General features: G+C 41.2%; 1 protein-coding gene across 1 annotated transcript in view; it reads right to left on the bottom strand.

Annotated features, from left to right (window-relative positions):
- CCZ1 (CCZ1 homolog, vacuolar protein trafficking and biogenesis associated) overlaps positions 1-24,753 on the bottom strand; it is a 34,246-nt gene that overhangs the window by 9,146 nt on the left and 347 nt on the right. Inside the window, exons 2-11 of the mRNA XM_068524480.1 lie at positions 23,829-23,926; positions 23,644-23,737; positions 23,285-23,362; positions 22,828-22,875; positions 22,164-22,247; positions 20,934-21,109; positions 16,430-16,511; positions 14,072-14,133; positions 13,656-13,767; positions 340-373 (exon numbers count right to left, since the gene is read on the bottom strand). Coding sequence (XP_068380581.1) covers positions 340-373; positions 13,656-13,767; positions 14,072-14,133; positions 16,430-16,511; positions 20,934-21,109; positions 22,164-22,247; positions 22,828-22,875; positions 23,285-23,362; positions 23,644-23,737; positions 23,829-23,926 — 868 coding nt within the window. The remainder of the gene's footprint in view (positions 1-339; positions 374-13,655; positions 13,768-14,071; positions 14,134-16,429; positions 16,512-20,933; positions 21,110-22,163; positions 22,248-22,827; positions 22,876-23,284; positions 23,363-23,643; positions 23,738-23,828; positions 23,927-24,753) is intronic.

Here is a 24,753-nt window from a genome sequence, read left to right as displayed (position 1 = left end):
AAACACCACACAGCACTCACAGGCCAGGCACTGTTGGCGCTTTACAAATATTCCCTCATTTAATCCTAAACCCCCCTTTGAGATGGGTACTCCCATAATCGTTTCACGGGCAGGAAGGCACAGAAAGGTGCCCAGGTCCTGCTGCTGAGAAGCAGGAAAGCTGGGACTTTAACGATATTAGAAATAGCTGGTTAAGATGGCAGAGGCCCCAGATGGAGGCTTAATACAGCCTCCCTGTTGCTACGACAACTTGTTTATCATTTAGGAACAGACCACAGCAAAGTGTAAAGAGAAAAGGCACAGCTAATCAGGTGAAATCGGATACAGGTGTGTACCTACCGTCAATCATAAAGCACACAGCTGCACTCATGGCCTGCGGGAGGAGGGGAGAAAAGAAACCAAAGATTAGAAAATGGTACAAAAAAAGAAGACTTAAATAATCAAATGCAGTGGCCTTGTTTAAATCTTTATTTAAATATATCAACTTTATAAAGACTTTTTTAGTCAACTGGAGAAATCTGGATAGGGGCTGGATAATAGATGGTATTAAGGAAGTTATTAATGTTATTTTGGTCCAGTGTGATAATGGCAGGGTGGTGATATTAAAACAGAGGTCCTTATTAGTTAGAGACGCAAAATGAACTATTTATAAGGGAAATGAGGAGATGATTTAAAATGCTCTAACAAAAAACCAGAACATGGGGCTTCCCTGGTGGCGCAGTGGTTAAGAATCTACCTGCCAATGCAGGGGACACGGGTTCCAGCCCTGGTCCGGGAAGATCCCACATGTCGTGGAGCAACTAAGCCCGTGCGCCACAACTACTGAGCTTGCGCTCCACAGCCTGTGAGCCACAACGACTGAGCCCGTGTTCCACAACTACCGCCCACGCACCTAGAGCCCGTGTTCCACAACAAGCGAAGCCACCGCAATGAGAAGCCCGCGCATCGCAACGAAGAGTAGCCCCCGCTCACCGCAACTAGAGAAAGCCTGCGCGCGGCAACGAAGACCCAACGCAGCCAAAAATAAATAAATAAAATAAATTTATTAAAAAAAACCCAAAACACCAGAACGTGTAGAGAAGAGAGATGAAACATTAGCATATTATTAATTAAGCTGTGTGATAGGTACCTGGGTATTCATTATTCTAATCTATTTTTGTGAATGTTTGATAATCTCCATTAACACAAGTTAAAAAAAACCCAGCAAATTAATGTCACCTCGTCTCACTTTTTGTTTGTTTTGTTTTTTTTTAAATTATTTATTTATTTATGGCTGTGTTGGGTCTTTGTTTCTGTGCGAGGGCTTTCTCTAGTTGCGGCGAGCAGGGGCCACTCTTCATCGCGGTGCACAGGCCTCTCACTATCACGGCTTCTCTTGTTGCGGAGCACAGGCTCCAGACGCGCAAGCTCAGTAATTGTGGCTCACGGGCCCAGCTGCTCCGCGACATGTGGGATCTTCCCAGACCAGGGCTCGAACCCGTGTCCCCTGAATTAGCAGGCAGATTCTCAACCACTGCACCACCAGGGAAGCCCCTGTCTCACTTTTTATTATAGCAAATACTGCAGTTATGACATGAGTAAGTAACAGGAACCTACAGCAAGCCAGATCATAAGTAAATAGCTCCAAATATTTAAATTTATCAAAGCAATGTATAGTGTTAGAAACAAGGTCAAACAGAACATATAGGCTTATGATGAAAATGCAAAAGACTTCCTTCTCTGAGGCCTGTTCGCCCGGCAACCACTGTTAACGTTCTAGATAACATGGTCAACGCCACTGTCGCCTTTGGCCGTCATGATAGATGAGGCCCCTCTCCAGCCGCTCCCCCCACCCCCAGAGCTTACAGACCCTCTAGTTCCTCCACTGGATGGTCACCTTACAGCCTCAAATGGCTCAATGGCTCACTTCTCACGCCACCAGTCACAGGCACAAGCTCCTGAACTGCCACTTCTGAATGAGGATATTAACATTGCCCCTGTCCCTGCACCTCTCCCCACTTCTGCCTCTCAACCTCTATCAGCTGTTAACTTTATTTTATGTGGCCAAAGTTAATAACATTTATGCTATTTTGTAACCGAATCATAATTATTATTTGCCCATAAACAGGCTGCAAACTGGGAGACTTACAGGCCAGTTCCATCCAATATAGGCGTTTCTTTGTGTTTAAAGTAATTTTGACTTAGATGCCAACTGGTTTTCTACCCAAAATTCCAATGTCCAGCCTCTCCTAAAGCGTCAAGAGATCTGGGACCACTGACTCTTCACTCTGGTCACTACCTGGCAGACCTGCACAACGGCTGGTCTCCTTGGGACACGAACTCTGTGTGTCACAGGGTCCTGAAGCCTGATCCGGCTTGCTTCCCTTATGTCTGCGCCTCAGGCATTTGCACAACTGATCCCTTACAGGTTGATTTTTTTTTTAAAAGTGCCTTTTAAAGTCTCCATTTAAAAAGTTGAAGAATTTCAAATATATTAAAAATGTACAAAGAATGGTATACATGAACCCCAATGACCATCGCTTTCTCAGTAACTGTCACCTCGTGGACAATCCTGCCCCATCCACCGCCCCGGTCCACATATTAATGCTCCCTCCCCAGTGAAACACCATCACTGGAGAAAAATATAAAAAACAATCACTTAAATTTCCAGAGGGAAATTGTCCTAACGGCAGACAGCAAATGGAGGAATGGTTATAAAAGACCATCTACTACATCTTAGTATTACAGTCTCTCAGCTTTATAGCTATGAACACATGTATTAAAAAGAAGAAAGATCTCAAATCAATAATGTAAACTTCCATCTTAAGACCTTGGAAAAAAGAGGAGCAAACTAAACCCAAAGCAAGCAGAAGGAAGGAAATAACAATGATTAGAGCAGAAATAAGTTGAAATAGAGAACAGAAAGACAGAAGAGGAAAAAACGAAATCAAAAGATGATTCTCTGAAAAGATCAACAAAACTGAAAAATCTTTAGCTAACCTGTCTAGACCAAGGAAAAAAGAGAGAAGACTCAAATTACTAAAGTCAGGAATGAAAGGAGACATCATTACTGACTTTAAAGGAAGAGAAAGATTATAAGGCTATAATATTATGAAAAATTATATACCAACTTGAATAACTTAAAATGGACAAATCCCTAGAAAGATACAAACCACTGAAACTAACTCAAAGAGAAGTAGAAAATCAGAAAAGATCCATAATAAGCAGAGACTAATTAACAATTTAAACACTACCCACAAAGAAAAGCCCAGATGTAGATGGCTTCACTGTAACCAAACATTTGAAGAAGAATTCACACCAATCCTTCACAAAGTCTTCCAAAAAACAGGGTGTTAACCCTGATACCAAAACCAGACAAAGACTTCAAAAGGACCCCTGAACTAGCAGTTGGTGTGAGAAGTGAAGGTGATCTTGGGCACCCTTGAACTTTGCTACCATAAGCCATTGAATTGTACACTTTAAATGGATGAATACATGCTGTGTGAATTGTATCTCAGTAAAGCTGTTTTTAAAAAAGACACAGGGACTTCCCTGGTGGCACAGTAGTTAAGAATCCGCCTGCCAATGCAGGGACACAGGTTAGAGCCCTGGTCCGGGAAGATCCCACATGCCATGGAACAACTAAGCCCGTGTGCCACAACTACTGAGCCTGCGCTCCAGAGCCCGCGAGCCACAACTAGTGAAGCCCACACGCCTAGAGCCCGTGCTCCACAACAAGAGAAGCCACCGCAGTGAGAAGCCCTTGCACTGCAACGAAGAGTAGCCCCTGCTCGCCACAACTAGAGAAAGCCCGTGTGCAGCAACGAAGACCCAATGCAGCCAAAAATAAATAAATAAATAAATAAATTTATTTAAAAAAAAAAGACATGAACTCTTAATGTAACTGAAATGCCATCATCACACCTAAAATTACATCTATGGTTGACTCTAAAAATGAAAATCCAATACACAACACAGCAAGCCAGGTTCGTGTCTCCTTCATTAAGGGATCAAAGTCATTAAGAACAGGAGGATTAACCAAGATGGCGGAGTAGAAGGATGTGCTCTCACTCCCTCTTGCGAGAGCACCAGAATCACAACTGGCTGCTGGACAATCATCGACAGGAAGACACTGGAACTCACCAAGGAGGATACCCCACGTCCAAGGACAGAGGAGAAGCCACAGTGAGACGGTAGGAGGGGTGCAATCAGAGTAAAATCAAATCCCATAACTGCTGGGTGGGTGACTCACAGACTGGCGAACACTTATACCACAGAAGTCCACCCACTGGAGTGAAGCTTCTGAGCCCCACGTCAGGCTTCCCAACCTGGGGGTCCGGCAACGGGAGGAGGAATTCCTAGAGAATCAGACTTTGAAGCCTAGTGGGAATTGATTGCAGGACTTTGACAGGACTGGGGGAAACAGAGACCCCACTCTTGGAGGGCACACACAAAGTAGTGTGCGCATCGGGACCCAGGGGAAGGAGCAGTGACCCTGGGGGAGACTGAACCAGACCTACCTGCTGGTGTTGGGGGGTCTCCTGCAGAGGCGGGAGGTGGCTCTGTTTCACCGTGGGGACAAGGACACTGGCAGCGGAGGTTGTGGGAAGTGCTCCTTGGCGTGAGCCCTCCCAGAGTCTGCCATTAACCCCACCAAAGAGCCCAGGTAGGCTCCAGTGTTGGGTTGCCTCAGGCAAAACAACCAACAGGGAGGGAACCCAGCCCCATCCATCAACAGTCAAGTGGATTAAAGTGTTACGGAGCTCTGTCCGCCACAGCAACAGTCAGCTCTACCCACCACCAGAGCCTCCCATCAAGCCTCTTAGATAGCCTCAACCACCAGAGGGCAGACATAAGAAGCAAGAAAAACTACAATCCTGCAGCCTGTGGACCAAAACCCCCAGTTACAGAAAGATAGAGAAGATGGAAAGGCAGAGGGCTATATATCAGATGAAGGAGCAAGAAAAAACCCCAGAAAAACAACTAAATTAAGTGGAGATAGGCAACTTTCCAGAAAAAGAATTCAGAATAATGATAGTGAAGATGATCCAGGACCTCGGAATAAGAATGGAGGCAAAGATTGAGAAGATGCAAGAAATGATTAACAAAGACCTAGAAGAATTAAAGAACAAACAAACAGAGATGAACAATACAATAACTGAAATGAAAACTACACTAGAAGGAATCAATAGCAGAATAACTGAGGCAGAAGAACGGATAAGTGACCTGGAAGACAGAATGGTGGAATTCACTGCTGCGGAACAGACTAAAGAAAAAAGAATGAAAAGAAATGAAGACAGCCTAAGAGACCTCTGGGACAACATTAAACGAAACAACATTCGCATTATAGGGGTCCCAGAAGGAGAAGAGAGAGAGGAGAAAATATTTGAAGAGATTATAGTCGAAAACTTCCCTAACATGGGAAAGGAAATAGCCACCCAAGTCCAGGAAGCGCAGAGAGTCCCATACAGGATAAACCCAAGGAGAAACACGCCAAGACACATAGTAATCAAAATGGCAAAAATTAAAGACAAAGAAAAATTATTGAAAGCAGCAAGGGAAAAACGACAAATAACATACAAGGGAACTCCCATAAGGTTAACAGCTGATTTCTCAGCAGAAACTCTACAAGCCAGAAGGGAGTGGCATGATATACTTAAAGGGATGAAAGGGAAGAACCTACAACCAAGATTACTCTACCCGGCAAGGATCTCATTTAGATTTGATGGAGAAATCAAAAGCTTTACAGACAAGCAAAAGCTAAGAGAATTCAGCACCACCAAACCAGCTCTACAACAAATGCTAAAGGAACTTCTCTAAGTGGGAAACACAAGAGAAGAAAAGGACCTACAAAAACAAACCCAAAACAATTAAGAAAAGGGTCACAGGAACATACGTATCGATAATTACCTTAAACGTGAATGGATTAAATGCTCCAACCAAAAGACACAGGCTTGCTGAATGGATACAAAAACAAGACCCATATATATGCTGTCTACAAGAGACCCACTTTAGACCTAGGGACACATACAGACTGAAAGTGAGGGGATGGAAAAAGATATTCCATGCAAATGGAAATCAAAAGAAAGCTGGAGTAGCTGTACTCATATCAGATAAAATAGACTTTAAAGTAAAGAATGTTACAAGAGACAAAGAAGGACACTACATAATGATCAAGGGACCAATCCAAGAAGAAGATATAACAATTATAAATATATATGCACCCAACATAGGAGCACCTCAATACATAAGGCAACTGCTAACAGCCATAAAAGAGGAAATCAACAGTAACACAGTAATAGTGGGGGACTTTAACACCTCACTTACACCAATGGACAGATCATCCAAAATGAAAATAAATAAGGAAACAGAAGCTTTAAATGACACAATAGACCAGATAGATTTAATTGATATTTATAGGACATTCCATCCAAAAACAGCAGATTACACGTTCTTCTCAACTGCGCACGGAACATTCTCCAGGATAGATCACATCTTGGGTCACAAATCAAGCCTCAGTAAATTTAAGAAAATTGAAATCATATCAAGCATCTTTTCTGACCACAATGCTATGAGATTAGAAATGAATTACAGGGAAAAAAACGTAAAAAAGACAAACACATGGAGGCTAAACAATACGTTACTAAATAACCAAGATATCACTGAAGAAATCAAAGAAGAAATCAAAAAATACCTAGAGACAAATGACAATGAAAACACGACAACCCAAAACCTATGGGATGCAGCAAAAGCAGTTCTAAGAGGGAAGTTTATAGCTATACAAGCCTACCTAAAGAAACAAGAAAAATCTCAAGTAAACAATCTAACCTTACACCTAAAGAAACTAGAGAAAGAAGAACAAACAAAACCCAAAGTTAGCAGAAGGAAAGAAATCATAAAGATCAGAGCAGAAATAAATGAAATAGAAACAAAGAAAACAATAGCAAAGATCAATAAAACTAAAAGCTGGTTCTTTGAGAAGATAAACAAAATTGATAAGCCATTAGCCAGACTCATCAAGAAAAAGAGGGAGAGGACTCAAATCAATAAAATCAGAAATGAAAAAGGAGAAGTTACAACAGACACTGCAGAAATACAAAGCATCCTAAGAGACTACTACAAGCAACTTTATGCCAATAAAATGGACAACCTGGAAGAAATGGACAAATTCTTAGAAAGGTATAACCTTCCAAGACTGAACCAGGAAGAAACAGAAAATATGAACAGGCCAATCACAAGCAATGAAATTGAAACTGTGATTAAAAATCTTCCAACAAACAAAAGTCCAGGACCAGATGGCTTCACAGGTGAATTCTATCAAACATTTAGAGAAGAGCTAACATCTATCCTTCTCAAACTCTTCCAAAAAATTGCAGAGGAAGGAACACTCCCAAACTCATTCTATGAGGCCACCATCACCCTGATACCAAAACCAGACAAAGACACTACAAAGAAAGAAAATTACAGACCAATATCACTGATGAATATAGATGCAAAAATCCTCCACAAAATACTAGCAAACAGAATCCAACAACACATTAAAAGGATCATACACCACGATCAAGTGGGATTTATCCCAGGGATGCAAGGATTCTTCAATATATGCAAATCAATCAATGTGATACACCATATTAACAAATTGAAGAAAACCCATATGGTCATCTCAATAGATGCAGAAAAAGCTTTTGACAAAATTCAACACCCATTTATGATAAAAACTCTCCAGAAAGTGGGCATAGAGGGAACCTACCTCAACATAATAAAGGCCATATATGACAAACCCACAGCAAACATCATTCTCAATGGTGAAAAACTGAAAGCATTTCCTCTAAGATCAGGAACAAGACAAGGATGTCCACTCTCACCACTATTATTCAACATAGTTCTGGAAGTCTTAGCCACGGCAATCAGAGAAGAAAAAGAAATAAAAGGAATACAAATTGGAAAAGAAGAAGTAAAACTGTCACTGTTTGCGGATGACATGATATTATACATAGAGAATCCTAAAACTGCCACCAGAAAACTGCTAGAGCTAATTAATGAATATGGTAAAGTTGCAGAATACAAAATTAATGCACAGAAATCTCTTGCATTCCTATACGCTAATGATGAAAAATCTGAAAGAGAAATTATGGAAACACTCCCATTTACCACTGCAACAAAAAGAATAAAATACCTAGGAATAAACCTACCTAGGGAGACAAAAGACCTGTATGCAGAAAACTATAAGACATTGATGAAAGAAATTAAAGATGATACCAACAGATGGAGAGATATACCATGTTCTTGGATTGGAAGAATCAACATTGTGAAAATGACAATACTACCCAAAGCAATCTACAGATTCAATGCGATCCCTATCAAATTACCAATGGCATTTTTTACAGAACTAGAACAAATCATCTTAAAATTTGTATGGAGACACAAAAGACCCCGAATAGCCAAAGCAGTCTTGAGGGAAAAAAACGGAGCTGGAGGAATCAGACTCCCTGACTTCAGACTATACTACAAAGCTACAGTAATCAAGACAATATGGTACTGGCACAAAAACAGAAACATAGATCAATGGAACAAGATAGAAAGCCCAGAGATTAACCCACGCACCTATGGTCAACTCATCTATGACAAAGGAGGCAAAGATATACAATGGAGAAAAGACAGTCTCTTCAATAAGTGGTGCTGGGAAAACTGGACAGCTACATGTAAAAGAATGAAATTAGAATACTCCCTAACACCATACACAAAAATAAACTCAAAATGGATTAGAGACCTAAATCTAAGACTGGACACTATAAAACTCTTAGAGGAAAACATAGGAAGAACACTCTTTGACATAAATCACAGCAAGATCTTTTTTGATCCACCTCCTAGAGTAATGGAAATAAAAACAAAAATAAACAAATGGGACCTAATGAAACTTCAAAGCTTTTGCACAGCAAAGGAAACCATAAACAAGACGAAAAGACAACCCTCAGAATGGGAGAAAATATTTGCAAACGAATCAACGGACAAAGGATTAATCTCCAAAATATAAAGACAGCTCATTCAGCTCAATATTAAAGAAACAAACACCCCAATCCAAAAATGGGCAGAAGACCTAAATAGACATTTCTCCAAAGAAGACATACAGACGGCCACGAAGCACATGAAAAGATGCTCAACATCACTAATTATTAGAGAAATGCAAATCAAAACTACAATGAGGTATCGTCTCACACCGGTCAGAATGGCCATCACCAAAAAATCTACAAACAATAAATGCTGGAGAGGGTGTGGAGAAAAGGGAACCCTCTTGCACTGTTGGTGGGAATGTAAATTGATACAGCCACTATGGAGAACAATATGGAGGTTCCTTAAAAAACTAAACATAGAATTACCATATGACCCAGCAATCCCACTACTGGGCATATACCCAGAGAAAACCGTAATTCAAAAAGACACATGCACCCGAATGTTCATTGCAGCACTACTTACAATAGCCAGGTCATGGAAGCAACCTAAATGCCCATCAACAGACGAATGGATAAAGAAGATGTGGTACATATATACAATGGAATATTACTCAGCCATAAAAAGGAACGAAATTGAGTCATTTGTTGAGACGTGGATGGATCTAGAGACTGTCATACAGAGTGAAGTAAGTCAGAAAGAGAAAAACAAATATCGTATATTAACGCATGTATGTGGAACCTAGAAAAATGGTACAGATGAGCCAGTCTGCAGGGCAGAGGTTGAGACACAGATGTAGAGAACGGACATATGGACACCAAGGGGGGAATACTGCGGTGGGGTGGGGATGGTGTTGTGCTGAATTGGGCGATTGGGATTGACATGTATACACTGATGTGTATAAAATTGATGCCTAATAAGAACCTGCAGTATAAAAAAACAAACAAACAAAACAAGTAATACTAAACTTTCATTGGGTTATTTGTATGGAAATATGTTAATATAAATGTTTCAGGCATTACATGAAATTCCTAAAAATCTTATATGTTCTGGTATAATGTTATAAGTCATAATCCTAGTTATTACCTTAAAATGTGTATCTCAGAAATAACTAATTTTCTTGTCAACTGCATTGTTATGAACTTTCATCCAATTTTTAACTGTGGTCATTTTTAAGTCTTTTGTCATTTACAGACAGTTCTGGGTGTACTCTGATGCTTTTGCAAATATGTTCCTATAAAAGGGTTTCATCTTTAAGAAATTCATGGAAAAGACTCTGACAAGTACAGGTTTCTGGTAACTGACTGTACTGCTGAACTGAATGAATAAGCATTTTCAGAACTCTAATGAAAAACTGATGAACTCATAAAAAAGTGCTAACAAAAGATCAAGATAAAAAAAAAAATTAATTACATGGGACTGAGTGAACTGATGAGGATGAGTATAATTTTTGTGACTTTCTGTCTGAATTAAAAAAAAAAAAATCCAACAAGGACTCAGAGGCAAAGAATATACAAATCAATTTTCACTGCAAAGTAAAGGAGCTGTTACAGTGGAGGATTACTGGACTGAATGTCAATATTATGGCATAGTATGAGTGTGTTTCATGTTTGGTAATTGCAATCATTGTTGCTTTTGTTGTGGTCATCCGGGTACAATGCTTGGTGTCAGTCTATTTATCTCTTGTAAAAATAAAATACAGTGTGTGTGTGTGAAAAAAAAAAAAAAAGAATTTAACTTTACTTCTTGTGAAAATTACGCTTTGGATCCACAGTCAATGGCTAAACCAACAGAGATTATATTTCTCTTTAATAACAATAAAATATGAGCTGAAATTTAAAAAAAAAAAAAAGGGATCAAAGTCATTACCCCTGAGTCCTTCAAAGGAGAATGAGTTTAGCTTGACATAAAAATGGACAGTTCCCCTCCAATTACTGCTCTAAATTATGCCTTATTTTAGTTTGGCTCATTTTCAGACCACATCTTTTTGTATACTTTCCCTACAATTCCCTCCTCCCTCCCCACTCCTTATCACATCACACACTGAATCAAATCTTTTTTTTTAAACTGTTTTTTTTTTTTTTAATTTTATTTTCTGGCCGTGCCGTGCAGCATGTGGGATTCTAGCTCCCCAACCAGGTATTGAACCCGTGTCCGCTGTCCTGGAAGCACGCATCTCAACCACTGGACCGCCAGGGAAGTCCCTGAGTCAAAGCTCTTAGTCATACCACCTTATGAATGAAGCCTCTTTTCACTATGGGGCCCCTGCCCCTAATACACAGCCAGCCCCCCACCCCTCTGGTCCACTGTGGAAGCATCTCAGGTGAGAAGTCCCTCAGCAAACCTGAGGAGTGCTGTCATCTCAAGCCTTCCTTTCACTGTTCTCATAGGTAAGATCCACTGTTCTGGATTCCAAGGTGTTTTGTTTCTTGGTTTCCTGACTTATTCTACTGAGATACAACCTCATGCAACATCCTAAGAAAGGATGCACAGGGAGTCTTTTGAGACTTTTCATGTTTAATCTCTCTCTCTTCTATCTCAACCACCATCCACAGTTTGGCCTGGCAACAATTCTACACCAAAAATCATTTCCCCTCAGAACTCGAAAGTCTTTCTTCCATTGTCACCTGACATCTAGTGCTGGTAAGGAAACTGCTAATCTCAGCTTCATCTTTTATAGGTGACCTGGTTTTCCTTCTGGAAGCTTTGAGGATCTTCTCTACACTTCCGAAATTGCCCACTGTTGTGTGCAGGCATTGGTCATTTACATTTACTGTGCTAGACACTCAGTGGGCCTTTCAACCTGGAAAACGTGTTCTTCAGCTACACATTTCTTCATAAGACCACTTTACTAATTTCCTCTCCTCCACTTTGTTAATTAGATGTTGAAATTCCTCTCTCTCATCTTTCTGCTCATATTTTATCGCTGGTCATTTTATCTTACATTCGGGGACAGGCCAACATCTTTAACACTTCTAATAGATTTCTGAAGTCAACAATTACATTTTCAGGGGGAGGGGAGATGAGGGGTTATTGCTTGGTGGGTTGGGAATTTCTCTTTGGGGTGAAGAAAGGTTTTGGAAACAGTGCTGATGGTTGCACAACATACTGAATGTACACTGAATTGTACACTTAAAAATGGTTAAAATGGCAAATTTTATGTTATACATATCTTACCACGATAAAAATTTTTTTAATTATATTTTCAATTAACCTAAGTTTAACATAACCCCGAATCTCTGTCGTCCTATTTCATTTTTATAGATACAACTTCTCTAGTCTTCGTGGATGTTAATTTTTAAAAGTTCTCTTCTGATCCCAGAATCATTCTTGCATCTCTCAGGACCCACAGTTTTGGTTTCCCAGTCAGACTTCCGGATGAGGGAACCGAAAGGCTGACGGGGTGAAGAGGCCTGGCCTGGAGCTGAGGGCAGCAGGTGCCGACATCCACGTGAGCCGCTCCAGCTTTCCCCAGGTCATTACTTCCTTTCAGAAGCTCCTCAGTTTGCATCCAGGGGTAGATGCTCGGCTGTCTGTGTTGAGCATGGGGAACAGGTGGCTGGCTGGCTTACATCCAACACTTCACCCACTGCCCTTCTTTCCAAGCCCACTGCCCACTCCTGACTCCTTGGGTCACTGCCTGCCTCCAAGCCGGAGCTGCTCAGGCCCCTCGGGGCGGGCGGGCTCCTGCCTCAGCGCACCCTGTCCTCCACTCACATTCCAGGCTGCAGCTTCCTCACTCTCCTCTGCCAAACACATCTTTCCATCTTCCCGGAAGTTACAGGATCCCCCTCATCCTCTGATTTCATCTCCTTCCTGTGCACTTACTGCATCACCTCTAAGCCTTTATGAACTAAAACGTAACTGCACTCTCAGGCAGAAAAGAAGAAAAACAACACAGGCTCAGCCTTCTTTCTTGAACCAAAAACTGCTTTTAAAAAACCCAACCTGGGACTTGCCTGGTGGCACAGTGGTTAAGAATCCGCCTGCCAATGCAGGGGACACAGGTTCGAGCCCTGGTCCGGGAAGATCCCACATGCCGTGGAGCAACTAGGCCCGTGTGCCACAACTACTGAGCCTGCGCTCCAAAGCCCGTGAGCCACAACTACTGAGCCCGTGTGCCACAACTACTGAAGCCTGAGCCCATGCTCCACCACGAGAAGCCACCGCAATGAGAAGCCCGCGCACCGCAACGAAGAGTAGCCCCCGCGCGCTGCAACTAGAGAAAGCCCACGCGCAGCAACAAAGACCCAACACAGCCAAAAATAAGTAAATAAATAAATTAATAAAAAAAAAACCCAACCTAACATAAATATACATCCTTACAAGATAATATCCTGACAGAAACTCAGACTATCCTTATGGAATTAGCAAGTCCACAGCTTTCAAATCAGAGCGAAGGCAGAATCCACTGGAGCGTGGGCAGGCATCGAACAACAGGCAACACGGGCCTTGACGGCCTCTGATCTGTCCGCGTGCAGGACTGGAAACATGTGAGTCACAGCCTCAGACAGTGACTCTTGCTAATCACAGAACTACTGTTTAATGGGGACTGAAAGTAACCCTCTTACTCCAGAAAGCACCCATTTTGAGTTTTACAATAATCAGAACTGGCGACACCTGTTCCAAGAAACACATAAGAGGTCTGCCCACCGACTAGTGCACCCGTGCAAGAAAGATTTACTTTAGTATCAATCTGTAACCCTGGAGAGAAAGACCACGGTTACCTTATAAACAATTAAATGCAGAGCTTCATAAGTGTCATCTGTATTTACAAAAATTTTGGGGAATCTGCATTTTGCTTCTGGATCATTAAGATTCAAGGGTCCAGTGAGAAATCTGAAAAGGAAGCACAGAGATGACTTGATTCAATTAGGCAGATTACAAACAGGAATATATAAACAGTGCATTCCTATAAGGGTTTTAGTTAATATTTGGCCTTTTTGGGAAGCTAGACATTACTTAGAAAACACCAGATCAGAATATAAAAAAGTAATCGTTTTAATTCATTGGAAACAAAAGAATTTCCTTTGTTGATTATTGTCAATAAAGTAGCACAAAGGTAATTCAGTGTTCATGATTTTATCTTTACCAGAAAAGATAATAAAATCCAATACTGTCTATCAAAGGACAGAAGTCCTACCTTCCATAGTGTTGAAGATTTCCGGGCATTTCTGCCCTTACTGGAGAATCCCTTCCCGCCAACTGTAAACAAATTTAATGTTGACAAGTGACTTATTAGATTTCCTATATTCAAAGCTTTGAAAAACAGCATTTATATTTACTAGTTGGCTCCATGCCATTTTTCTATATCAATTTTCCATATTCCTCCCCACCAAAAAAAAGGGAGGGGGGATTACAGAGGTACAGAAAGAACTCACTGGTTTTAAACAGAACTATCATAACTTCACTGTGCCCTAAATTCCACATACTGATTTAGTTCCTTTTACAGCAATAATTGAAATCTCCCATGTGTTTAATACGTGCTAGGCGATGACATAAATCGCGTAATTTCATCTCATATCGCCCTTATGGGGAATGCCGTCTTCCTATTTTCTAGAAATGGAAACAAGTTTGAAGAAGTTCACCAACACACCCAGCCCCTGAGTGGAGGGGCCAGGCATCAGACCCAAGCCTGTGTGACCTGAAAGTCCCTGCCTTCAGCCATGACATGGTGCCTCCTCATAGATCTATATTTGTAACCCATTCCTGGTTTCTTCTGCTGAAGATACACTACATCAATATGCATAGGAAATGAAAAAAAATCCCAAATCTAATAGTCACATTAGCTAACACTTATTATTCTTCTAAAACTTTTTGATGTTCTTCTAGTCTATATAAAATTCTAGCATGTAACTGAAAATGAAAGACTGAAAAACAGTGACTCCAACAGTGAAAATGCACAGCTAAGTCTCACACATGCAGCCTGTACCGAGAGAAGTCCTCACACATCCGTGTTCTCACTGCCACTTCGTACATTCCCATTTTATAAGCCTGGCTCTTTAGACATATAATAACGCACCAATGGAGTGTTCTGCTGTTGCAACAGCACCGTCCACCACGGGAAAGCCTCCTGAAGGATCCTTCTGAGGGTGTGGTTGGAAGCAGGTGCTTTAGCATTAGGCAGACCCCAAGATCAAGTCCTGGCTCCGTCACTTACTAGCTGGGTGACACGGGGTTAAATCATGGAAGCCCCCCAAGCCCGGGTCTCCTATCTGTAAGATGGAGATAAGGTACCCGGCTTTCAGGACGGCTGTCAGGATGTCATGAGATAATGCAAGTTTGCTGGGCACTTACACCGTGTCTGGCGTGTGGTACACACTCCAGAAACGTTAGCCACTGTATTCAAACTACCCAGAAAGGAGCAAAGTGCTGGACCAGGTCCTTCTCAAAACCTTGAGATTTCTTATCAAAGAGACTTTTTTCCTGTTGTTTCAAGTCATGGCCTTAAAAAACAGAGCGAGGGAGAGGGTGCGTGTGTGCGCTCCTGGGTCAAAATGATAATGTTATGGGTTACGAACACTTTTCACTTCCAACCTAACTAAAGCTAAAAAAAGATACTTTGCGGAAAACACGGTAGTATTATTTACAGTTCTCTGCAGAAAACTGAGAAATTAAGTGCCAGAATGGAAAAGTCAGGCAGGAAGTATATAATCAACTCAAAATCAGATCTCATGTTTGCACATGAAAAGACCACAGAATTAACCACAGTTTGGTCCAAGATCCCTGGCATTTTCAGAGTTCCCAGAACCCGACCTAAAAATCCAGTTTTTCCTCTACTCAATGAATTGCTCCCCTTAAAAACATAGCTTTGCAATTGCATTTGAACGTAACAAAATGAAGAAAAGCTGACATACGTGGTTTTCTGTGCTAAGTGACACACGCTAAATATATACAGTTGGCCTTTGGTATCTGAGGTTTCCACATCTGCAGATTCCACATTTGTGGATTCAACCAACCGCAGGTTGAAAATATTTGGGGCAAAAATTTCTTTTGAAAGTTCCAAAAAGCAAAACTTGAATTTTCTGCACACTGGCAACTATTTACACAGCATTTGCATTGTATTAGGGTTTTTTTTTCAATTTTATTAGGTATTATGATAACCTAGAGACAGTTCAAAGTATAAGGGAGGATGTGTGTAGGTTACATGCAAATACTATGCCATTTTATATAAGGGACTTGAGCATATGTGTGTGGATTTGGGTATCTGGGGGGTCCTGGGAGCAATCCCCCATGGATACCAACGGACAGCTGCATGACTAAACATCACACTAATAATGTAAAATATATGGATTAAATTAATTGAATGCAACACTCTTGAAAAAAAAAATGTAAACTATAGATCAGAACTGCCCCACCCACCAAGTTACTCCACCCCCAAATCTGTGTATATGTGTGTGTGTGTGTGTGTGTGTGTGTGTGTGTGTGTGTGTATATATGTCTGTCTATATATCTATTTATCCATCTATCTATTTATCTAGAGATTAGTACCCCATCATACCTCAGGTTCGATATGCCTTGGAAATAGAGATGTGGTGAGGTATTTGTATAAAATTCTCATGTCATCTTGTTCTAATCCACTCCTGAAACATCAGAAAAGCACTGTGTTAAAAGTCTGGAATTGGTCTTCTGTCTTTCCATTGCTCTGATAAAAGTTCATCTCTCTCTCTCTTTTTTTTTTTTTTTTACATGATATCAAGAAGCCCTTTCCTTGATGGAAAGCTCAAGAATGGAATGAATTAAACTTGAGTCCAGCACTAGAACTCTACCCTGACCTGCTAAAGGCTACTACTACATAGTCCTGCATTTTATATGCCATTTGAAGTAAAAAGTCACAGCAGATTTGATTTGCCTTCCACGTGGGATTAGCCAGGGAGCGTTAGCAGCCGCGACACTCCCTTCGGGTAGCAGGTTTCTGCCCACGCTCTGGGTTACACGGGAAGGCCACTTTCTTTCACCCCGCATCCTGAACACACTGCTATGCTGGCTGTAGACGGGGAACTCAAAACGCTATGTCTCAGAAATGTATTTGGATCTTAATTCTCTCCATTCAGTGTAGGCAAAAAGTGGGAAGAGAAAGAAACAAACTTTTGGGCAAACCATCCAATCTGAAACAAGGCAAGAATAAGTGGCACCTGGGAAAGTGCTGAGAAACTAGCAGGTGTTGTTGGACTCTACCTGAAACCGGTTTTTCAGATAAGGATATAACCAGACAATGAGTCTGTATCTGGGTTTTTTTTTCTATTCAAGATAATTGAAAAAATCCTTGAGGAAGTCTAACTTGATATAAACCAAGCCTCTGCACCACATTCCAGGGGCTCTGTCTTCTTTCCCAGTGGAATCGCAGGTCATGTTAGAAGTCCGGCCTGGCTCGGCACAGAAACGCTGCCTGCTTCCCTGGACTCCTCCCGTTTGTCTTATCTCCTCCTCCTCCTACACCACCTCTCCTCTCCCATTTTCAGAATGTCTGTCCACAGCTAAAACCCTAAAGGGGCCAAACACCCTGAAGCAGGTTTGAAGCTTCCTGCCAAGTAGAACGAAGTCCCGGGTCCAAAGGTGAGGCCAAAACAGAAACAGCTGAGAACTGTCAGCGCTTGGCCTGTGACAACACCAATTCTGCAAGTAACCTGCAGCCGACCGGGCAGATGGACCTTTCAAATCAAACACACAGAAGGTACCCCACTCTTTTCTTTTGCGGAAATAACTGAGGGCAGGGGAAAGAAAGAGAAAGACACAAAACAGGTTCTGGATGTTACTTTCCTTTCAAGACATAAATCCTGGTGGAGAGAGCTTGCTAATGGTAAGCAGCAGACAGTATATAAAGAATCACGCTCTGCGCAATTTCTTCCAGAGCTGCGCTTCCGGAAACGGTAGCTACTGGGTACATCTGGCTACTGAACACCTGAAATGTGGCTGGTGGAAATGAGTGTAAAATACACACTGGACTTTTAGGATTGAACACAAAAAGAATAGCTCGTTAATAATTTTTTATAGTGTTTACATGTTGAAAAAATCTTTGAGATACATTGGGCTAAAAAATATACTGTTAAAATTGATTTCTCCAGTTTCTTTTTACTTTATTGTGGCTGCTAGAAAACTTAAAATGATACTTGTGGCCTGCATTATATGCTTATTGGACAGCACTACTCCAGACCAGAGGACACTGAACAGAAAACACCCTATAAAAGGGAATGGAAGACATTTCTTAACTACTTACTATGTGCGCTGTGCTTAGGGCTTTGCATTTATTATTGCACTTAAGATTTAACGTTAGGCATTAAGTAATTTGATGCTGGTTTTCTGGGTAGAAAATTTAAAAAGAAAATAAGTCGCAGCCAGCTGTTCAGAGCATGAAGCAGCAAGTAGGTGGTTCCCATTCTGCCTACGGGGAGGCCTGCCCAGGGTTGTGGAATGTCCACTAGCTCCGACTGTAGCAACCCTCTTCCCAGTATCTGCCACCCTCGTCCCTATTCCTGCTCCCCAACAAAAGTCAATGAAGTAATACTGTGTTATAATTATGCCGGATGTTACCATTGGAGAAAAGTTGTTACAACTGCATGTCAATCTTCAATAATCTCAAAATAAAAAGTAAAAACAAACAAAAAAACCCCAAAAAAACAAAGAGTTCCTTTCTTAGCACAAGTAAACAAATAAAAGCAAACAAAACCCCGTACTGACAGGTCCACATGATTCAGGACTCTGTCACTGGCTCACGTCAAACAGGAAACAGCCTACTGGTGCTCAGAAGTACAGATGTTCTCAAAGTTTCTCAAATAGTCATTTGATATGAATGATTTAAAAAAAAAAAGAAAAATTATTCTTCTGCTCAACTGATTCATTTGTGTGCATGAGATGCTACTACTTTCTCAAGACTGATTTTTCTTTCTGTTTTATATATCACTCTGCGCCTTGTTTTTACTTCAATGCTAAATGGACTTCACCTGTTTTGCTCTAAGACCTCCACACCTGCTCTGAGTGAAGCCTCAACTCCAGCGCTGTGAGCTGCGCACAGCCGTGGTCCGGGATCTGTGCACTTCTCCAGAGCCTGCCAACTCTGTTTCTGGTGGCGATGCCAAGTTATTCGAGAATCTCTTTCAGCGGGAGCGTTACTGAGAATGAAGTGGCCATCATTCGACAGAATCCTTCACGGTAGGATCAGTTTAGTCTATAATACAGACTATGTCACTGTCAAGTGTTGAATGTAAAATAATCTAGCCAAGATCAAAGAGTCTGGTCAACTCTGATTAACTTAAGAAATAGCTAAGGCATTTATTCATAAAAGCATTCACCCCTGAAAAAGGAAATCAATTCACTAAAAAGAAAGTCCTCTCAAAAAACAGGCCAAAAACTCTGGGCGAGACAGTCAACTGACACCCTCCCCCCAACAGAGGAAGGGCCACTGCTAAATCCTTTCACAGCCGCTGCTAAAACCAAATCCACGACTTAGACGCAACACGGTCCAAACGGAACTCTAAGGTATTTCCTACCATCTGCTTTGAGCTCACCGTCAACGCTCTCGGAGCACAAACAACGTGCCAGAAGATACAAACACAAAAACCGGGTGCACTTGAGCAGCTGCCGGAGGGCTTTCAGCTGGCGGCTCCCCGCGGACCTCAGCGGCTCACCGCAGGCAGACCGGGCTCAGCTGCGCACAGAAAGGCTGGCTCCCCCTCAAGTCTTCAGGGACCTCTCCCCGCGGTCTCAGGCACGTTCACACAGCTCCTCCAGAGTCCGTGTTCGGGAGTTGAAAGCTTTTAGTAACAGTTTATGTTTGCTTCTTGAGTATCAATGCTTTCATCAAAGAAATTATGTATTTGTCCCTGCTACAGGACGCAAACACAGTTTGATGACAGTGGGTTACTTCTTGGTTTTATAGCACTTATAACTTGTTGGATATTTTTAAAAAACTAGCTTCCTTAAAAGAAAGTATGAAAATTATGCGGCCTCCCTGGTGGCACAGTGGTTAAGAATCCGCCTGCCAATGCAGGGGACACGGGTTCCAGCCCTGGTCTGGGAAGATCTCACATGCCACGGAGCAATTAAGCCCGTGCACCACAACTACTGAGCCTGTGCTCTACAACTACTGAGCCTGTGCTTTAGAGCCCACGAGCCACAACTACTGAGCCTGTGTGCTGCAACTACTGAAGCCCGCACACCTAAAGCCCGTGCTTCGCAACAAGAGACGCCACTGCAACGAGGAGCCCGCACTCACTCCAACTAGAGAAAGCCTGCGTGCAGCAATGAAGACCCAACACAGCCAAAAATAAAAATAAATCAAATAAATAAATTTATTAAAAAAAAAAGTATGAAAATTATGCTTTCCACATTTACCATACTGTTTCTTTGAAGATGTTTTTGGAAAAACACCAAAATAAAAATAGGATTCTTGGGACTTCCCTGGTGGCACAGTGGTTAAGAATCTGCCTGCCAATGCAGGGGACATGGGTTCGAGCCCTAGTCCGGGAAGATCCCACATGCCGCGGAGCAACTAAGCCTGTGTGCCACAACTACTGAGCCTGCGCTCTAGAGCCCGCGAGCCACAACTACTGAGCCCGTGTGCCTAGAGCCCATTATCCGCAACAAGAGAAGCCACCGCAATGAGAAGCCTGTGCACTGAAATGAGTAGCCCCCACTCCGCAATGAGTAGCCCCGCTCGCCGGAACTAGAGAAAGCCTGCGCGCAGCAACAAAGACCCAATGCAGCCAAATATAAATAAATTAATCAATTAAAAAAAAACAGGATTCTTCAATCTAACATTTTCTCTATCTTCCGTGGAACCAGTTTTAAACTCCCCTGCTTGGTAATTTTAAACAAAATTACCCTAATTTTGGTTTAAACAATCACTGCCTTATTTTAACAATATCTAAAAAGACGCATCCTACCCCTCCACCCCCCACCAGCTATTACTTCCAGTTTGACAACATGATATCAACGCAGTCATTGCTATTTTTTATGATCCTAAAAGACTTTCTTCTTCTACACACCAAGCTGTAGGGTATACCTACCAGATGAGTTGATCGTTATAGAGAAAGGCAGTGTACTTGACTATACTCAGGCTTTCTTCCATTCTATTAATAAAGGACTGGATTTTCAAGTAAGTCATTTTATCCAATGGGAAGAAGCTGATCCCGCCAAAAATGTCAAGTAGATCACATGACTGCAAATGCAACGTTTGCAAATACTGTAGGAAAAAAATAAGGCATAAAAGTTACTAATACTATACTGAAGATAGTACTCTGACAACTGAAAATAATTAGTCTTAATTTATGGTACAATTACATGCTAGCAAACAGCACACTGCCAAGACCAACACGGAGGTGAGCCACAGGGAACTGGATTTGAAATCAGTACCAATTTCAAAAAATTAAGTTCAAACATAAGTAGTGCTCATTCAGCATTGTGTTATCTCTCTTTGAAGCGTTTAAGTCTTCATATCAGTGCTCCTCAGATTAGACTGACCTCCACACATGATACCATCTTATACTAAAATCATGCTGGAAGGGCATACAGTCAGTGTTGATGGACAGAAAAGAAATGAAGACAAGAAGAGGAAGAGGGGACAGTCAGAGTGAATAATTATGGTCATTAACGTGAAGAAACAAGAAAGAAAAGTACTTCATAAAAACAAAACAATTCAAAAATAGACATCAAAGGTAGTGGAGGGAGAAAGATAAATTGAGAGTCATTTCTCTAAGATAAACTGGATTTGACCAGGGGAAGGTCAAATATGCAAAATTTACATTGAAGGAGAATGGCAACTGTGTAGACACATTCACATCAGTTGGGAAAGAAAAATCACACTAATCACCACTAAGGGAAGAAAGTCTGTGTCACAGCCACAGACTTCGCCTTGAGTCAATACAGATTACGCCTGTTTAGTGAACATAATCGATCTGTAAGGATGTGAGATTTTGCTAATTAACCGATCCACCACACAGGAAGTTTGCTTTTGAGTAAAGCCCACAGGGACAGACACAGGTGGGGCAAGATGAAGCCGAAAGACATCTCCAAGATGCTCTAAGGAGCCGTGTACAAATGTCAAGAAGCTCTAATCCAAGAGTGCAAATCTAATGAGTCTCCTCACTGGTGTGATCTTGTCACACTATGCCTGAGGCTCTTTGCCATTTCCAACTTCTAGGGTTTTTTTGTATGTGAGAAACAAACCTGACTGTGTCTCTCTCTAACAGTCTGTTTGGACAACTACCAAGATTACAAATAAAATTCAAAATACTTACCCGATGGAAGAATTTCTCTAATCTTTCTTTTAGGAGCTTGACACCTCCATCTTCCATGGCTCTCAGAAATGTACCATTAAAAAGCTAATGGTGTAAAAGATTAAAAAAAAAACAGTCAATTTCTTATGTCCTTCAATTTCCCAATATAACAAGTTCTTCTTTTCCTTTTACATTAATTCTGCTAATTTCATCCCCCAGTTCCTTCTGAATATAGAAAATACTTACATGAGAAAGCCTGAGTTATAAGTCACAAAATACCGAAACACTGTTAAGTGATACTGTAAATTTTATAAAATCACCTGTTTTAGGCATTTTTTTTTTAAACCTGAACTCACACCTCAGTTTCAGTTTATATAAATAATATCGCCAGACTTCTTCAATCATGCAAATACCTGTACTATGTACTTTCCGCAAGAACACAGACTCTATTGTTCACTAATGCAGATATACTCCTAGCACAAGTCTGCGAAGAGAGAAGGGCTCAGTACTGAGTAAGTGCACGCATAAACCTCAATACTGTTTCAAAGGCCCCATTATTTCCTCCCCCTAAAATGGACACATAGTCACCTTGCAGTCATGTAAAGAGTTAAGAATTATTTTAAGCATCCCATGTAAACTGGGGTAACTGGCTAGACTCTCAATTCAGAAAGCATGTCACGCTTACCTTGTACATGCTGTAGCACTGTTGGAGCACCGAACTATAAACCTTGTCCTACAAACAACACAAAGACATGGCACAGATCTTAATTTAAGGGAAAGCAAAAAAAGTCTTTGCATAGCAAAGGTACAGTGACTCTTGGCAAAGCAACACAACACTCATAAACCTGGTCCTATAGTAGTTGTGTGCTGAAAATAAGAGGTATTTAAATTCAATTATGAACCAGTAAGCCTAATTTTTAGGAGGGCTTTAAACACAGATGATCAGTAGAAGGCATTCGTAAGAGACGGTACATATACATTTTTATAAGATTGTGCTAATGGAAACGATAAGCATAAAATTTTGCTGTGTGTACCCTGAGAAACTTCTGCAGAAGTGACATAGCTTAAATCTGAAAAAATAAGTCACTCAAGATACTAACAAATTTTTTTCTAAAAACATGAAATAAAAAATGACACATTACCAGCAACTCCTCCTCTTGGTATTCGACAACCGGTTTTCCGTCCTTACTTTGCTTTTCAATTATGGGATTCCTAACAACCTACAAAGTTTGATCAACTGAAATTACACAATGTATCAACTATATGTGTTTTAAATTTTCCCCTAAATTAAAAAACCTTGGACATGTCCCAACCCAAAACTTCTTAAAAGAGTCCCAATAACAAATACACCAAACAGGAGTCTGATTTTTAAACTGCCACCAACTTTATGGTAACTCTCTTCAGATGCAATGACTGGAGGACTTTCCTGAATTCCTAACAGTAAAGATCACCCATCACTTTATAATACAAATTCAAAAAGGTGTACTGTGTATGTAAATACCATGACCATCCAGAAATTTTCTTCTGGTTCGTTGAAGAACTGTCTGTTCTTCTGTGTATGTAAAGATTTTGCAGGTTTTGATGGACTAAAGGTCCTAAAAAGGTTAAAAGAATGTTAGGGACAATTCTCCAGCATAAGTTTTAAGAATTCACTGAACTCTGCAAAAGCACATTGAAAGGTATTACCTTGTAAACTGTACAATAGCTTCACATAATCCGACATTTCTAATTTTTTCATTCTTTTCTACTTCATTTGGATAGTAAAACAAAATTTTATTTTCCTCCTAAAGTATGAAGAAACAGAATCACAACATTGACATAAGCATTTTTTCCGTCTTAGCTGTTCAAAGTGCTACATTTACTGTCAACCTCTCACGCCATACACCTTAGCTGGCAAAACAAAAGACCCTTTTTTAGAAAAACAAAAATTATCTTCTCCTCACGGTGTAAACAACGCCCACCTGCCTGAAAGGCAATTGTGATATTCAGTAAGTCACATGCCATCTGAAATAGCATTAGACAACTATTCTGAAAACTCAGTCTTTGGATTTCTTTCCTCATGCTAATTTGTAATACACCAACGCTTGTTAAGAAACAAGCGTGTGTGCAGGTGCACAGACTTACACCTCCCCACAAATTAAACCCAGCAGGTTCACAGGCATTTGGACTGACAGCCTTTAAAAGGACCGTGATTTCCTGCCAACACAACCTACCGCCGGACATCCGTTGAGAAAGTCACCGTCCCCACCTTAAAAAATAACCATTAAAAAAACCCACCCGCCCCCATCCGATTTAATTTATTAATTTGGAAAAAAAAACCTTTCCAAAGATCCCCCAAGCTTGCATTTAAAGGACTACAGTCTCCCACTCTTGTTCCACGCTTCTAGGCGGGGATTTCTAGCAACAAAGACGTAAACTCAACTTTAATCACCCAGGATTGATGTAGAGAAGAGAGACTCCACCTGTGTGGAGTGATTAGCCTGACGAACCTTCACTCAATACACAGGCTTTGATCCAGGACCTAGAACAGACCCTGCCCGCGTTGTCTGGCTCCCGCCGTAGCCCCTGGCCCGGGCACACACCTGGCACAAAGCAGCCCGGTAAATGCCGC

Source organism: Eschrichtius robustus, chromosome 16, assembly GCF_028021215.1.
Source record: "Eschrichtius robustus isolate mEscRob2 chromosome 16, mEscRob2.pri, whole genome shotgun sequence".
In the NCBI taxonomy this organism is placed as follows: Eukaryota; Metazoa; Chordata; class Mammalia; order Artiodactyla; family Eschrichtiidae; genus Eschrichtius; species Eschrichtius robustus.
This window is presented reverse-complemented; position numbering and strand designations above follow the sequence as displayed.